The sequence below is a fragment of the Epinephelus fuscoguttatus genome, linkage group LG13 (genome assembly GCF_011397635.1).
Source record: "Epinephelus fuscoguttatus linkage group LG13, E.fuscoguttatus.final_Chr_v1".
NCBI lineage: Eukaryota > Metazoa > Chordata > Actinopteri > Perciformes > Serranidae > Epinephelus > Epinephelus fuscoguttatus.
In genome coordinates this window covers 43,123,690-43,140,065 of record NC_064764.1, presented here as the reverse complement: position 1 = coordinate 43,140,065, position 16,376 = coordinate 43,123,690, and the positions used below count along the sequence as shown (strand labels likewise).

Genomic DNA, 16,376 nt, shown 5'->3' with positions numbered 1-16,376 from the left:
AAAAACCTTAACTTCAGTGGCACTTTAACTTGTTGTCTTTGATGGTGACGGCAACCAGATGCGGTTCACAAGCGTACACTGTGACCTGTAAATTTTGGCTTGTAATTTAAGCTTTTCATCGACCTTCTCAACAATAAAATGATGAATATATCCCTCCAATGCGTAGTTTAGGCCCTTTTGGTTACTTCTCAATGACATCTGATCGTTATGTCCCCAAAAATCATCAGTTGCTTCCTGTGAAATGCCGTGTACTGTGACACCTGCCATAGCGCTGGCCACTGAATGTTGATAGTTTGTCCGAGTGAGTGGAGGGGGCGGGGCTTAGCCATAGGTCAATTAGCGGCGCGATAGCACGCTGTCACCATAACAACCACCACATCCTGCACTGGTGACATGGTCCTTGTCGGGGACACATCAAGACGCCTTCGTGACTTAGCTCCAAAAGATAAATACGTGTTAGTGATGCACGACACTGTTTTGTTTTTGCTGACAGACAACGATTTATTTGAGAATTAACTGATATCAATATATCCACTTTGTCCCCAGCTAGCGTCAGTGATCGTCATCAGGTAGTGAATTAACATCATATTATACACACAGACTGTGATGGTGACGGCCCAGCAGCAGCTGGAGACATGAAACACTGTCCAGTGTCTGTGATATTCACCTAATGTGCAAAATAAGAAAAAGCACGTCGGCCGATCATTTTGAAGCTGCTCTCTGCCGATACAGTGACGTGCTGATATTATCATGCATCCCTAACATGCGTCTGAGATCACCTCAGCAGGTGGTTTTAGTGATGACATCACAGTGCATGTTGGTGGTGGTTTACTCGTGTGTTCAGCTCTGTCCATTTGTTATTGGATCATTCAGAATATTAACGCCACGCCCCCCCCCACCTATGTTATGTAACTTAAAAATAGTAATATGAGACAGTTTCGTCTGTTTGTAGGAAGCAGGAGAGAAAATGATTCATCCTCAACATTTGTTGTGTCCTAGTTTCAGACAGCTGGAGAGAAATTAGACACTAAATAAAACGATGGCTCTACAGGATGATTTTTATTTTCTCTGGTAACTTTCATGTTTTTCCTAAATGATGTTCAGATTTTAGACGTTCAGTAATAAAATCAGGCTCAAAGCTGCTGACAATGAGAGTTTCCCCCCTGGAGCCCCGCTGGGTTTAGACTGATCCCTGAATGTCAAAACATCTGGCTCCGCCCCCAGACGAGACTTAAGCACTGATTGTGATTAAAAAAAAAAAAAAAAAAAAAAACTGAAGCGTGTTACTCACATGGCTGTACTGCTCCATCATCTTCTGGCTGTGAGCCAGGTATGGAGTCATGAACTTGGAGGTATCCACCTTGACCTTCTTCCTGACTTTCCTGGTGGGCAGTCCGGACTGGAGGAGGACAAAAGGAAACACAGTCAGTTAACCAGCTAACAACATGGCCGACGTTCCCTCATCACAGGAAACATGTCGGTCAGGAAGTAAAACTACATCCACCTACAGCAGGACCATTATCACAGACACACACAGAGAGAAGAGACTCACGGACAGTTTAACTGATTATTTAAGGTGTTTTTCATCTGTTGCTTAAATAATGATCTGATGTTGTCGAGGTAAAGAGGAAACATCACTCTGACAACTCACCTGCAACAGCTGAACTGATTCAAGTTAAGACTTAAAGTGATGTGAATCAATCTGTCAAATATCTGCTCATTTAGAATAATGGTAATAACTGAAGGACAAACAAACCCACACAGTAAAATACAGGGCGGTAAAATGCTGAATATACAGTAACACCTGTGATATATGTGTGAGCGTCGTGCACTGCATGCACTGCCAGACTCAGCAACACATATACATATGTGTATATATACATACATACATATATCTGCTGAAGAGGGAAGCTGAAGGAAACTTAATTACAGGAAGCAATTAAAGCAACAAAAAGCAGCCGTTTCTTCCTGAAGGTTAAAATAAAAAGCAGCACTGACTGGAGAAACTGTTAACTGCTGAGACAGAGTTTAATGTTCATGCACAGTTTGAACTGATCTCTGGAAACTTTTAAGGCTTAAAAGGAAAGCTTCACCTGCAAAGTGACCATCTGTAGGTAAATAACTCACCATGTGTTACCCTCAATCTGCCAAGAAAACTTGAAGAAAACTAGTTTTTCTCATGCCTCGACAGTGAACGCAGAATCAACAAATCACACTGCTCCTGCAGGACAATCCAGGTCTGATTTATATAGTCGGATGATCAGCGCACACATTTGAACTTAAACACTACAATTTAAAACACGTCAGTATAAACAGTGTTACGTATGGTCATGTAGCGTGTCTGGGCGCACAAGTGTGTTTAAACACTTTAGTGGAGCTCATACTCACGTGCACACTCAGACACACTTAGGACGGGGTGCTACACATTTTAGCAAATGTGCATGTGTTTGTGAAGCACTGAGCACACGACTGGATTAATCAGACCTGGATTATTCTGCAGGAGTAGTGTGAGAGTTTGTATAACAGGTGTGTGTGGCTCTGCATTATGGGTTATTGTACTGAACACCACAGTGTGTGTGGTGGTTGTTTCTTTCCCCCCTCTCGCTCCTCTCTACCTGTCTCGCCTGTGTGCAGCTCCTGAGAGTGGGAGGAGACAATAAGGGAGCTGAGGGGCAGAGACACACAGAGACACGCCCACAGCAGCAGTGCAGGATGGTTTTCTTCCTGTTTTGTTTCCAGCCTCAGTTACTTGTTTGGTTTTGTTATTTTAGTTTGAGTTGGAGATTGACGGTGGTTCAGTTTTCAGATTTAGTTTAGTTTAGTTTAGTTTAGTTTCAGTTTCAGTTGAGCTGGGTGTGACGACCCACTGCACAGCTGGCTCGGCGACTTCCCCGTCTTTTGTTTCTCTCAGCTGAGATCTCCAGCTCCTTTAAGTTGTAAGTATTATTTCTTTCTTAATAATAATAAAAAAAAACCTTTGTTTGCTTGGTGTGTTTTTGTAGACTTGATTTAAACACAGTGTGAGTAGATCACTGATGTCTGTGTGTGGCACAGTTACTTGTGATTACAGACTTTAAGTGGTCACTTTGCAGGTGAAGTTCTTCCACAGATAAAAACCTGCCATGAAAACACCTTCAGTAAAACAACCAGACAGTGTATGATCCATACAGCAGCCATGCAGACAGAGGAGGGGTCTCCTGTACTGTTTGAGCTGGTGTCCCTTGGGAGGAGGTGCTTTACCTGTAAGAGCTGAGAGCTCTTGTGCTCAGTGACAGTCCTCGTTGTAATCTGCTCAAAATATTACAGATAGAGGACACACACTCTGTGGTTTCAAACTGCCACAACAGGTGATGGGAGAAACAGCACGGTATGTCTGTTGGATTGAGGGTGATTTTTCCACAGCTCAGGTGCTCATCAGTAACTGCTGTTAACACTTCCACTGTAACAGACAGGACCCCACTCTGCACCAATCAGTCTTTGTCCTCACCTCAGATAAACTGACTCCACTCAAACTGGTAACATCTACAGAGGTTTAATTTTAAGGTTTAATATCTACGTCTTCTGTCTCTATGTTTTCTGTCTACATTTTCTGTTTCTACGTTTTCTGTCACTATGTTTTTTTCTGTCACTGTTTTCTGTCTCTACATTTTCTGTCTCTACGTTTTCTGTTTCTACGACAGTCTGGTAAAAAACCAAACAAAAGCAGAGCCCAGGACGGAGGGAAATATTCTGATAAAAAAATATCTGAGATTTAGGTCTTAAAATTATGTGATACAAACTTGGATATTCTTTAAAGTTAAAGTAAATTTACAAGAAAAAGCTCCAAATTTTACGATAAAAAAAAAAAAATCAAACATTCTCAGAGATTATAAAGTCATAAATTATTGAGAAAAAAAAAACAAATAGTAATGAAATAACGAATCTATCTGTAACAAGTCATACAAGCTTTTTCTTCTTTAGTGGTGCAGCAGTGTCTCTGAGGTTGATCCAGCTGTGTAAAGTGAAGCAGTGTGGTGCCTTGACAAAAAAAAAAAGAATTATATTTAAGAGCTTTTTCTCGTAAATACAAGACTTTAATATCAGAGAATGTTTTTTAGTTTTTCCCCACAGATGTACGACTTATATTCTCAGTGAATATCCAAGTTTTCATCTCATAAATTTGCATCTTTAATCCCTTAAATATTTTAGATGTAACGTTAGGCCCCTCCCCCGGCCTGCAGGTCAAGTCTCAAGTCTTTGGACTCAAGTCCCAAATCAAGACAGGTCAGTCCCAAGTCCTAAACTTTCAGGCCCCTGAATCACATCATCTCAAAATGGTATCGTGGCAGACTTTGTACTATCGGCACAAATCATATCGCTGTCCAAAGAATCGCTATCATATCGTATCGAGATGAAACTGGTGATTTACAGTCTTAACATTGTGTATCTATAGGCCTGTAAGTGAATCAAATCTAGCAGCCATATTTTACCAGCATTTGGCTGGTGCTGATTTCCAACCCTGAGTCTGACTCAAGTCCAAGTCACGTGATTTGAGTCCGCTCCCCTCGCTACAGGCTGTTACCTTCATTGTAAGGTTAAAATATATTTTGTGGCTCCACAGATTATTTTTTTCTCCTCCGACAGTAAAGGTCCCTGATCTGACCCCTGATTTAAGGAGGAAATGTTCCTATCCAGTCAGAGCACAGAAGCTGAAAGCATTCCTGCACACAGCATACTGTTCCCTGAATAACCCGGTCTAACTTACAGCCTGCCTGAATTACACTTCCCTCTGCTCAGGAGGATCCCAGTCAAACATTTACAGTCACGTCAGGCTGAACATTTGGAGACTTTGGTTTCTAACCAGTAACCCTTGAGACATAACCAGAGCTGCGGGAAAGAACATCTCAATCACTTGTGTCAACATCTGTAAGAGGCTTCGATATCTGAATCTATCCGACAGGAGAGAAACATAGGTGTGACTGAAACCCTACAAAGCTCTGCAGAAGGTTTTCCATCTCCTCTCCTGAGCAAATTAGTAGCTCTGTGACGTTAACACATTCCTGGCTCTCAGAGTGTGATTTACAGCACGGTGGCTCGTCTCATCTGCCCCTCTCCCTCCGCTCCATCTCTCTGCCAGTGTGCCGTAGATGTCCACTTCTAAATCTGTCCGAATGCCAGACAGAGAACTCTACACTCCGCCCCCTCATGACCTCAGGAGGAGAGTCATGATTTATCAAGAAAATACTAGAACGACTGAGGAATGAGTGAATGAGTGAATGATCAGCTCTATGTTTCTCTCCGTCCTGTAGATGAAACACAAAGCCGTCTCACTGTAAAACATCTTTTCTCCACAGTGTAGATGAAAGTGCTCGTGAAACCAGAGTGTATTGATTTGTGGGTTTCCATTTGTTCCACCTCCCAAACGATTTACCATCTTCTCAGTGAAGATGGTAAATCAGTTGATATGTTATACGGGAGCTAAATGACCACTGGTGGTTAGGTCATAGGTTAGGTTATAAAACAGTCATTCAGACCCCCCTATAAGATATCAGCAATATTAAGTATGAACAAATACGAGGCAGACGTTAATCCTATTTCACCAGGAAATATGGGATTAATCTGTTAGCCTTCTGTTTTCACTCTTCCATTGGACACTGACAGGGAGAGCTTCAGAAACACAGCTCAGACACAAATAATGAACCATTAAAACATCCTGGAGACAAATCTGACTGGAGACTGGTGGCCAGCATCAAGTTATACTACTGGTGTGAAATAAGATGAAGATCATTTCAAATAAAAGACAAAACAGCCTGGCTCCTGGATTATGGCAAAAATCATAATCATGATTATTTTATCCAATATTGAGTTTAGGATGATTTAACACACTTACTCACTGACATTTACTGAACTTTTCTATTTGACATTATCTTGAACTTTAACTAAAAACTGACTGTTAAGAAATGAGATAAAGAAAATAAATAATACATAATCATAACCATGGTGCAGAAGAAGAGGAAGAGACTCAGCACTGTTGGCAGAAGAGCTTTGGACTGTGATTACTCTGAACGTTACGATATAACTGAATATATTTCTCCCTTTTTCCCTCTTGACATTTGACGTTAATCTCTTAAAGAGAAATAAAGACACTGGAGGGTCTGAAAGTCAGAAAATATCACAAAACAGTCCGTCAGTTGGCAACAATGAGCTGCGCAACACTGTGATGGACAGAGGTGTGCTGGATTTATAACAAAAGATGAAACTCTGTGAAACAAAACGCTGCACTATAATCATTTTATCTTGATTAGCATGTTGCCATAATCGTTGGAAGCCAAAATCATAATTATAAATAGAAGTAAATGAACTGAGTAGCTCTACAAAATGGTGACAGAAACTGGCATGATCCCAAACTCTTTGTAATCCAGTATTTTTACTACCTTTGCTACTCAGGAAGGATCCTGTCCTGGTGTTTATAACATTACAGCTTTAATAAATGGGCTCAGATACAGGGCTGTGGTGCTGTTTGTTTAAGAATCGGAGCGCGCCGATGACACGGGCACATGCGTGCACAGATATGTTTCGGCTGGTTGAGAGGGTTACGTAACCAGTGTTCCAAGTTTACATAAGTCCACTATAACTATAATAAAAATATGTTTCGCTGTGTTTTCACCTTTAAGTAGATAAAAGTTGGACGTTACAGACTGAGAACAATGACTGAATTGACTTCACTGATGAAAGGCTGCTGACAGCTTTAAGGAGGAATGTTTTCTTACATGTTACTCAGTGTGTGACGGCTCATACATAATCAGAGTTAGATACAGACACGGGCAGAGCCTTCTGTCTGTACTCTGTGCTCTGTTCATCAGTATTAGTGCACGTTTTCTCAAAGCTTGTGGACGAAGCGGAGCAGTGTCTTTGGAGATGGAGGAGGCAGTGTAGCGTAGTTCAAGCAAGACGACAAAGACGCTCAAAGAATGTCAGGACGGAACAAATCTGTAATATAGAGGAAATATTTCTCTGTCCAGATGTCGGGATTTATTAAACAGCCTCACAGACTGCTGCTGCCTGTAGTCCGACCCTCTCCACTGTCGCCATGTTTGTTTTTTAGGAACTTTTGCCTCTGCACTCTACTGCCATCTGTTGGCTGTATTTATGCCAACATAAAGGACGCATAGAAGTCTGAGGTCAATGATAGTTACATTTCAAACAAACAAACACACCTATTTCCATTCATAAAAAGTGAGTATAAATGAGCCCTATGTTGGCGTCAGGAATGAATCAACGTACCTTAAATGTCAATATGAAAACTTTGACTGTTCCAGTTTGTCTTTCTTGTACGACGACACAAACTTCATTAACAAAATGTTTCAAGTATCAGTTTTAGTGATAAGATGTTTGTTCAACCAACAGTAACCTTCTGTTTTCATTAAGGATCATTTTGATTAATAATAATAACAATAATATAATATCATGATAATGTGCTGCTGCAACATTTTCTGAGATGGTTACTGTACTGTGAAAATCTCGTGCCGTCGCAACACCTAGTGACGATTGGATCTTTGAGCGTTTCAATTGTAAATGAACTTTAACAGGATCATGCAAACTTCTGATGTTCTATTTCATCTCTTGGTGAAAAATAAAAGGTGTCGAAGCGTCATTGTGCTGCGCTCCAGCTGCACCACAGCCCTGGTTAGATATGTTGGAGATAACTGATGACCTGCTACAAAACTGTGTTTGAGTCATCTGCAACAGTCTGCGGAAATAAACAACAATATCTGATATATTGTGCATCTGGCTGTTGTGTAATGATTACATCACTGCATTACATGTGGCGTATTAACTACCTGTATCTGCTGCTATAAGATATCTTTACCTTTACAGGACGACAAACAATGCCCCTGTCTTTAGCCTGAAATAGTTCTGATTTATAGTCGGCTGTTACAGAAAATCCAGGACTTTAAACTCATCAGTGAGTCTGTGTGAAACAGGATCCACCAGCAGACATGCTGACTGTCAGGGGCCGCTAACTTAACTATTCATAGGGCCTGTGGATCCTGCAGATCAGACCTGCACCTACTGCCTCACATCACATTATATCTCAGGTTTAATTATATCATTAAGAACTAATACAGTGCAGTGATGGAGGTAAAGAACACAGAGAGAAGACTTTCACTTACCTCCTCCACAATCTCCTCCTCCTCCTCCTCAAACTCCTCAAACTCCTCATATTCCTCATATTCCTCCACAATCTCCGTCATCTTGGGACGGTGTTAGAGGCTCTACACAGAACACAGATCACATTATCAGCCGTTCATTATTCAAACTCTGCATGAACAAGGTTCTGAAAAGCACATCTAAAGAAGGAGCGTATGGAGCAGCAGAAATAATATAATGCAGCAGAGTTCATTTAACTGAAACCTCTAACTTATTTTGACTTGTTCTATCAGCAGCACCAACTCACAGTGTCAGACAGCCAACACTGGGGCTTAGACAAGAGATCAGAGGACAACTGCACCAGTGATATTTTAGGATGCTGCCAGTCATCCCTCTGAACCCAATCACCTGATTCAAAAACAGGAATAACACACAGCAAACACATGCTAGAAAACACACAACGTATTAAAGTTGAACCAAAGAGCATGCCATACCAGCGACAGAGTCCCGCAGTATTTGCTGACAGTAAGGGAGCCTCTCTGGCCATCCACTAGGGTCTCAAACCTACAGCCCAACTTTGTGATTTGCCCAAATCCTAAACAAAGTGACAGAAAATGTGAGAAGACACCTCACAAACTGGGAACCAGCTGTAAATCAGTGCGTGCACAGGAAGAGCTGCAGATCAGGAAGGTGAGACACTGAGTGCATACAACAGGCCGCCCCTCCTCCCTCAGAGGCCACAACACAGCTCACAGAACTGTGCCTCCTGGCTGAAGGTTGGCGACAGCTGCCCAGCAGTGCTTCAACTATGTGACATGTAAGCTAATGCCACAGCCTGATTGGTTGACTCTGTTTAGCAAACGGAGGGGCAATGCCTTCTGAGGCTGCAGGTTAAATATAGGATGGCATACTAAGAACCTTTTTTAGCACTTGATTGCCCTCTCTTTGAATTAAAACATCAATTTCTCAGTAAAAAGACAAAGTGAAACAGATGAAACAGCCGAGGACGAAGGACAAAACAGCCACAACAGGTGCTGAGATTTCAGAGCGAAGACACAAAGGCCAGACTGCTGCTGAGACTTCAGATACATCCAGAGGGAGGCCTGGTCTGATCTGGTCTGGAGTCCTGCAGATCTGAACTGTTTGGTGACTCCTTCACTGTGCAGCAGAGCCTTCACACTCCTTGTCCCTCAATCAGACGGCCTACTGGATCCAGGTGATGGAGACGATGGAAGTCCGAGCAGATGGAAAGCCATGCAAGGAGGAGAAAATATGGAGATCTGTGCTTTCTCTCCTTTGTCTTTGCTTACCAGTTATTTCAAAGTTTTAAGGTCTCCCAAGCCGCCAAATCCTCCCCAGCTTCCCTCCAGAGAAACGCTGGGCGACAGCACACAGCTGCGATTTCTACCCAGGTTATCATGTGGCCAGCTCAGCCAATCACAGGCCGGTGCTCTCAGGTTTCAAAATCTAAATATACCTAAGTGATCCTTTCAGAAAAGAGCACCTGTTGAGGCGAATGCATCAGCGGTACAGTTATGAGGAAGGCAGTGAGGCAGGGGGGGTGGGGGGCTCCAGAAAATAAGGGTAAACCCCAAATACAAGAGTTCCACTCTGTGAGAACGAGTGCAGGTTGTGTTGATAACATGTTGTCTTATTGTAATAGATTTCAGAGGCAGGTGTGACCGTGGGTGAGGATCTGAGCCTGAGAGCAGGAGGCGAGCTGAAGGCCCAGTGGGGCTCAGAGCCAGATCTGTTGAGGTCATCTGTTAGCTGACCCTGAGCCTGCTGGGTCCTCTCAAGAACCAGGTCAGCATCAAACTGAGGAACTTAGAGACAGGAAATAAAAGCAAGCCCATGCTGCTGTACATATGACGTACACATAAATGTCCACTGACGCTCCACATGTGACTGAAGCTAAATGATAAAGTCTGATAAATGCCTGATGGTCCCTGGATCAAAGACAGAGCTGTTGGAGAATAATGACTCACTCTGGTAAAGTCTTGACATTTGATTTGGAATGAAGATGGAGGACGTCTGACATGACACTGACATTAAGACTGAGGGCAGAAGTACTGATGAACTGTGACGCCTCCAAAATCTTTCACTGGGATGGTCACTGATAATCTTGGAGTGGGACCCTGAAACTAAAAGCTGTAACTGAACTTTTAAAGTTCTTAAGATGCTGTCGTCATATGAAGGCTGGTTGAACCTATGTCAGTGTGAGTGTTCAGGAATCACTTTGTTTTCTTCTTTTACAGTTCATGTTGCTAACCAGTCGCTCCAGGACTTCAGAGGTGGTTTTTGGGAACGTTGCAGCCTGAAATGACTTCACTGCAGGTTTTCTAAAAAAATGCGATGAAGGATGGCATTTATTTATTTATTTATTTGTTCCTTTGTTCCAGTGGTTAACATCACACACTGAAGCAGCTTGACTCTGATGTTAGCTTTGTGATGCTAACAGTTAGCTCTGTCGGGGGAGGCCGAGCAAATCAGCTCTACAATGACATGAGATCTGACCTGATGTGAATTTGCAGTAAAGTTGCAGTGAACGGACAAAATTATAAAGTCACGCAGAATTCACAGAGATCATCTGAATTTGCGTTAAATCCTGGAGGGACATCTGACAACATCTATCTGATGTGCACAGACTGATTCTGATTCAGTTACGTACCAGTATCAGTCTATTCCCATCAGTCATCAGTCTACACATACTGACACATAACACGTATGTGTGTTATTTATCTTTAGGCGATGCATCGTCCTTTAAAACTGTCTGACATCCTTTTCCTTACAAACACAATCAGACAGCTTCAAGGTGAAGGAGAGAACTTTGATTATAGGAACAAAACATTCACTGGAAACAAACCTGCTCAGGTTTCACCCTGAGAGACCAAAACTCCATTTTGTTTTCAACAGTAAGGTGAAATTTAGAAAATGCTTTCACTATAATAAATGGCTGCTGTGAGGACTGACATCATCACACATGAATACAGTTCATTTCTAAGACTGTTAAAGACCTCAGTCTGCAGAAATATTCAAATACACTAGAAATTAACTTATTTATACTGCATGAAATAAAACTGCGTGGGACTGGCATAAAGTGGCCGTGTCTTTACAGGGGAAACTCACGGGCACCCATAAAACCCATTTTCATGTAGACCCCGTCTGTACGTATCCAGATATTTATGTATCCAGATATTTTTCTCTGTGTCGGGCCTCTCATCCACATAAACAGATATTTTTTAAATCACCCTCTGAGCTGAAGATTTATCAGAACTGTGGTTACGGAGAGTTTGAGAAACAATGATGTCATCTTCTCAGGTTGGACATACCTATTGTTGTTTTGTGTAACGAGCAAAGCACACTACCTGTTTGCTGATGTTTTGTTGCCACTGCTGGTGTAATAACGACTTTACACCACAGACGAACAGAGACGTCTGCTCCACCTCAGTGTTTCTGCTCCACCTCAGTGTCTGCAGTTTAAAGTCCACTAGAGCCAATGGTTTTGGACCAGGACCAGTGGAACCAGCAGACAGTGGGACACTTTCCTGAGTGGGATTGTTGTTGATGAGAAGTGGAAGGAAAACGTTCATGTTTAACTGAACTTCTTCATCTGTGCATACATTTAAGTTTTTAGCTTCACAGTGGTCGTGATAATTACATTAGACCTTGTTCCCTCGTACATGAACAAGACCTTGAAACAACATGGCCGACGTGTCAGATCTAAATGCAGTCCTTTATTTATATATTCATGTTGTAAAATAGACCAGAGAAATTCCATTTAACCACTGACAGGATGAGTGGCTGATTGTCAGGTCAGAACAAGTTAGTTCTTAATTTTCAGAGCAGCAGAGCAGACTGACACTCACACCATCCCACCGCATATGAAGTGAGATATAAAAATACATGAGGACCTATTTCTAGATAACATATGCCATACATCAGAGGTCAGGCAGCAGCTATGGTTTAATCCAACAGCAGTTTATGAATAAAAAGAAGATGTGAAGAGAGTCAGCTCTGAACGTGTTGATATGGTGACACATGCTGAAATGAAAGACGTACTTACATGAATGTATTTACATTTCCTGTGTTCAGATGATGAGCCTCTGTATCTCAGTGTCTCTGTCTGTCAGTCTTTGTGCCAGGAGCAGGGTCCTACCCAGGGACGGAGACGGACAGCAGCAGCTGACTGTCTCTCTCTCCCTCTGGACAGACGGGTAACGACCCTGCAATCTGTGATGCACTGGACAACTGCTGCTGCCTGGTCCTCAGTATCAACATCACCAAACTCTTTATCTCATCTAACCTGCAGAGCTGAAACAGTGGTCATGTTTTTTGCTTTCTGCTGATGAAAAATTTAATTAGACATTTCCAACCAAATTCTCTCTGTGTATATGTATTAGTGAATTTCCACTGAACACTGCAGTAAGTGTAGCATTGCTCCCTGAAAGATCAAAATTACCCAAATTTTCCCGTTTATTTTTTAAGGTACTTTGTGGAGTGTGATTTTTCTGACATAAAACCTTTAAACAGTCTGGATATAATACTTCTGTTTAATTCTGACATGCAGGATAAACTACTGTCAGCTCTGATGGCTGATTTCAACATGCTGATTAAAATCTGACTGTAGTTATAGAAACCTATAAAAATCATGTTTTTCCAAAACAAGTTTTCTCCTCAAAGTTTGAAAATCTTTTGATCTTCCTTCTCTGTTAATGAGTGATATGTTGTTATTACCTTGATTATAAATTTAATGCTTTTTAGGACCTTTCTAACCAAATTTAAGGCTGATTTCTGGTCAAATCATCTTTTTCTTGCTCCAACACTGCAGCTCAGTATCAAGGTGAGTATGTGGACTCAGGGAAGGTTTAATGTAGGAATATGATTATTAGACTGAGTTAGGTTCATCTGCATCTCATCAACAGGTAAGTGCAAGTATAAAGTTAGAAGACTGGGAGGTTTAGCACAGTCGTAGACTTCGGGGGGACACAGGGGACATGTCTCCCTCAATATTTAGAACACGTAGAAGAGAAACTAAAGACATTTTCCCTATAAACTGATGCATACAAATTTACCAGAATGCAGGAAATTAGGTGTTCAGTTTCTAAATTTCCTGGGGGAGGACCCTAAACATCTAATTTCATTTGTGCCTCAGGGACATCAGGGACTCCTGATGATCCTAGCAGTCAAACTAAAGCCCACCCAATGCCAAGGACACCCAGGGAGGAGGAGGAGGAGGGGGGGGTGCTACATGATGCTTAGTCACTGGAAAAAATGAGTGATGATCAGAGAGCTGAACACAACAGCTGCAGGACACACAACATCAACACTGAGCCTGAGAAAACAATACTGCAGTGAGGTCAGAGGCCTGAAACGAGTCGTTAGTCAGTCGGACGGTGACTTTGCAGGAACAGGATCAGTTGTTGTTTACAGTCAGACGAACACAAACACCTGTACTGACCTTTCTGACTCTATAAGAATACGCTGATGTCTCCACTCATTAACAAGAACCTAACTGACTGTCTGAGTAATGAAATGACTGAAATTTCACTTAGGGATTCAAACAGATTAAGTCTGTACCATGTTACACTGTTGTCAACATAAAGTACACCTGTGGTGCAAACTGTGTGTCGCTCAAACAGCTCAACTCAACAATCAGATCTTTGAGGTGATTTTAGTGTCTGACACATCTCTGACACATCACTCAGAATAAACTGAGGGCGCACAGAGCTCCTGTCTGCACACTGTGGACTGGTAATACACAAAATGTAGTGTTTTAATGTTTTATAATAAACATGAACACACTGTATCACAGTTATTATACTTCTGCTGTCTGGGTATGATTTGAGTTTGACTTACCTGAACTCTGACTTACCTGCAATGTTTGCTCAAACTGAAAATATAAACATTTGCAGATGAAACATTTTGACTAAAGCTTCACACAGACCTCAGTGTGAGAAATTCAATATAAAACATCAACAGACAGTTCATGATGGTCTGAGCTTTAGGGACAATGATTTAACCGACATATCTGCTCAAACACGCGCATCAATGAATGCAGAGCCAGTTTAAAATAAGTGAGGAAAATATGCAAAATTCCACTATAAGTATTTTACCAAAAGGTCCAATTATAGATTTTCTTAGTGTGCTTATAAAAATAACAGTTTGATGTATTTGCTGAAACTGGCTGAACTATCTCATGTACTTCTGTGAAAAAGCATCCTCCTCCTCCTCCTCCTCCTCCTCCTCCTGAACTGTGGTCAAACTGTCACCCTAAGCAGCACTGATCAAATATGAATCCAGACTCTGTTTCTACATTGGCGGAGGCCAACTGGGGTCCGGTTTGGGGACCTCAGAATTGCATGTCTGTTTTTTGCAGATGATGTGCTTCTGTTGGCCTCATCACACCGTGACCTCCAGCTTGACCCCAGGCGGTTGAGTGAAGGTCAAGATGAGAGTCAGCACCTTCCAGTCTGAGACCATGGTTCACTGCCGGAGAACGGTGGATTGTTCCCTCTGAGTTTGGAGAGTTACTGCCTCAAGAGATGGAGCTCAAGTATCTCAGGGTCTTGTTCACAGTGAGGGTAGAATGGAGTGTGAGATGGATCGGCGGTTTGGTGCAGCATCTTCAGTGATGCGGGCGACGTGTCAGTCTGTAATGGTGAAGAGGGAGCTGAGCGAGAAGGTGAAGCTTTCTACTTCCTGGTCCATCTGCGTCCCAACCCTCACCTATGGTCATGAGCTCTGGGTAGTGACTGAAAGAATGAGGTCACAGATACAAGCGTCTGAAATGAGTTTCCTCTGTAGGGTGTCTGGGCTCAGCCTTAGAGATAGGGGGAGGAGTCAGACATCTGGAGGGAGCTCGGAGTAGAGCCGCTGCTCCTTCATGTTGAGGTGGTTCAACATCTGATCAGGATCCTCCTGGTCCAGCTGGTAGGAGGCCCCGGGGCAGACCCAGAACACACTGGAGGGATTATAGATCTCATCTGGTCTGGGAACACCTCGGGGTCCTCCAGGAGGAGCTGGAGAGTGTTGATGAGGAGAGGGATGTACTCAGCCTGCTGCCTCTGAGACCTGACCCCACATAGGATGATGAAAATGGATGGATTCTGTTTCTGCATTGCCTTTTCCTCACCTAAAATGTTTTCAGATTTTAGTGACTGTTTAGCTGTAATGTGAGAACATTTGTGACTCAGCCACCCTGTTGAAGACAGACGAGTCAAAACAAAACACTGCTGACCAGCTGCAGCAATATTTCTTGTTTTACAGCTGAAGAGTCACTGAAATATGTCCTGATGATCTTAATTCATATTTGATCAGCGCTGCCTCATTTGAAGGTTTGACCAAAGTTTATGAGCAGTGATTGAAATCACTGACGGCTGCGTTAGAGACTCCTCAGTTCTGATTTCTGATTATCCATGTTGGTCCTTCCGGTCAGTCCTGCAGTTTCAAGAAGAAACGGCTGCTTTTTGCTCATTTAGCTTCTTGCAATGCAATGACTGAAATCTATCAAGCATGCTGTCCGTTCCCCAGAGGCCTGTGAGAAAAACATTTTATTCACAAATTCAGAGTGACAAGGGGTGAATGACTGATGTACAAATGGTCATTTTGGGGCTGATGTATTCCTTTAAAGCAGAGTATGTAAATTTAAGAATGAATAATAGTAAATGTGGCGTAAAAAAACAAACTGATAGCTGAAAGATAAAGCTAAAAATTGAGCTGCAGAGGTCAGTGATTATTGGGGCAGCCCACAGGGACTTGTGTTGGGGATCAGAGGATTGCTGGGTCAAGTCCCCATATTATATGGACTAAGTGTGGAGCATGAACTGGGGGATTGAGGCGCCTTACCATGGGCATGGTTTACAGCAGAGAGGAACAAAGCATCAAACCATGACTAAAGGATAACCACCAGACCAAATCATGTGAGCAAACCTGTCATGGTATTATTGTTGTTTCCAAAACATCAATGACACATTTTTAGGACAACAGCAGGACTGTTTGCTGACTTTGTATAAAGCAACTTCCTCATGGCAACATAACCACAACAACAGATCTGAGGAGTCGAACAGGCCAACTATCAAAAGACTGAGGCATGGGGCGTCGGTAGCGTAGTGGATAGTGCCGGCGCCCCATATACAGAGGTCTTGCCTCGCTGCAGAGGTCACGGGCTCGACTCCGGCTCACGACCATTTGCTGCATGTCATCCCCCCACTCCCCCATTTTACGCTCTCCTGTCAATTAAAGGC

At 42.5% G+C, this 16,376-nt stretch overlaps 1 protein-coding gene across 50 annotated transcripts in view; it reads right to left on the bottom strand.

Annotated features, from left to right (window-relative positions):
- neb (nebulin) overlaps positions 1-9,524 on the bottom strand; it is a 92,863-nt gene extending 83,339 nt beyond the window's left edge. For 49 of the 50 annotated variants that reach the window (XM_049594964.1, XM_049595013.1, XM_049594962.1 and 46 more), the window contains exons 1-5: positions 9,441-9,524; positions 8,625-8,725; positions 8,154-8,255; positions 3,241-3,288; positions 1,292-1,399 (exon numbers count right to left, since the gene is read on the bottom strand). In XM_049594964.1, the coding sequence (XP_049450921.1) occupies positions 1,292-1,399; positions 3,241-3,288; positions 8,154-8,234 (237 nt within the window). In that variant the 5' untranslated portion in view covers positions 8,235-8,255; positions 8,625-8,725; positions 9,441-9,524. The remainder of the gene's footprint in view (positions 1-1,291; positions 1,400-3,240; positions 3,289-8,153; positions 8,256-8,624; positions 8,726-9,440) is intronic. The other variant, XM_049594963.1, reaches the window with a different exon arrangement.
- Positions 9,525-16,376: the final 6,852 nt, after the last annotated feature.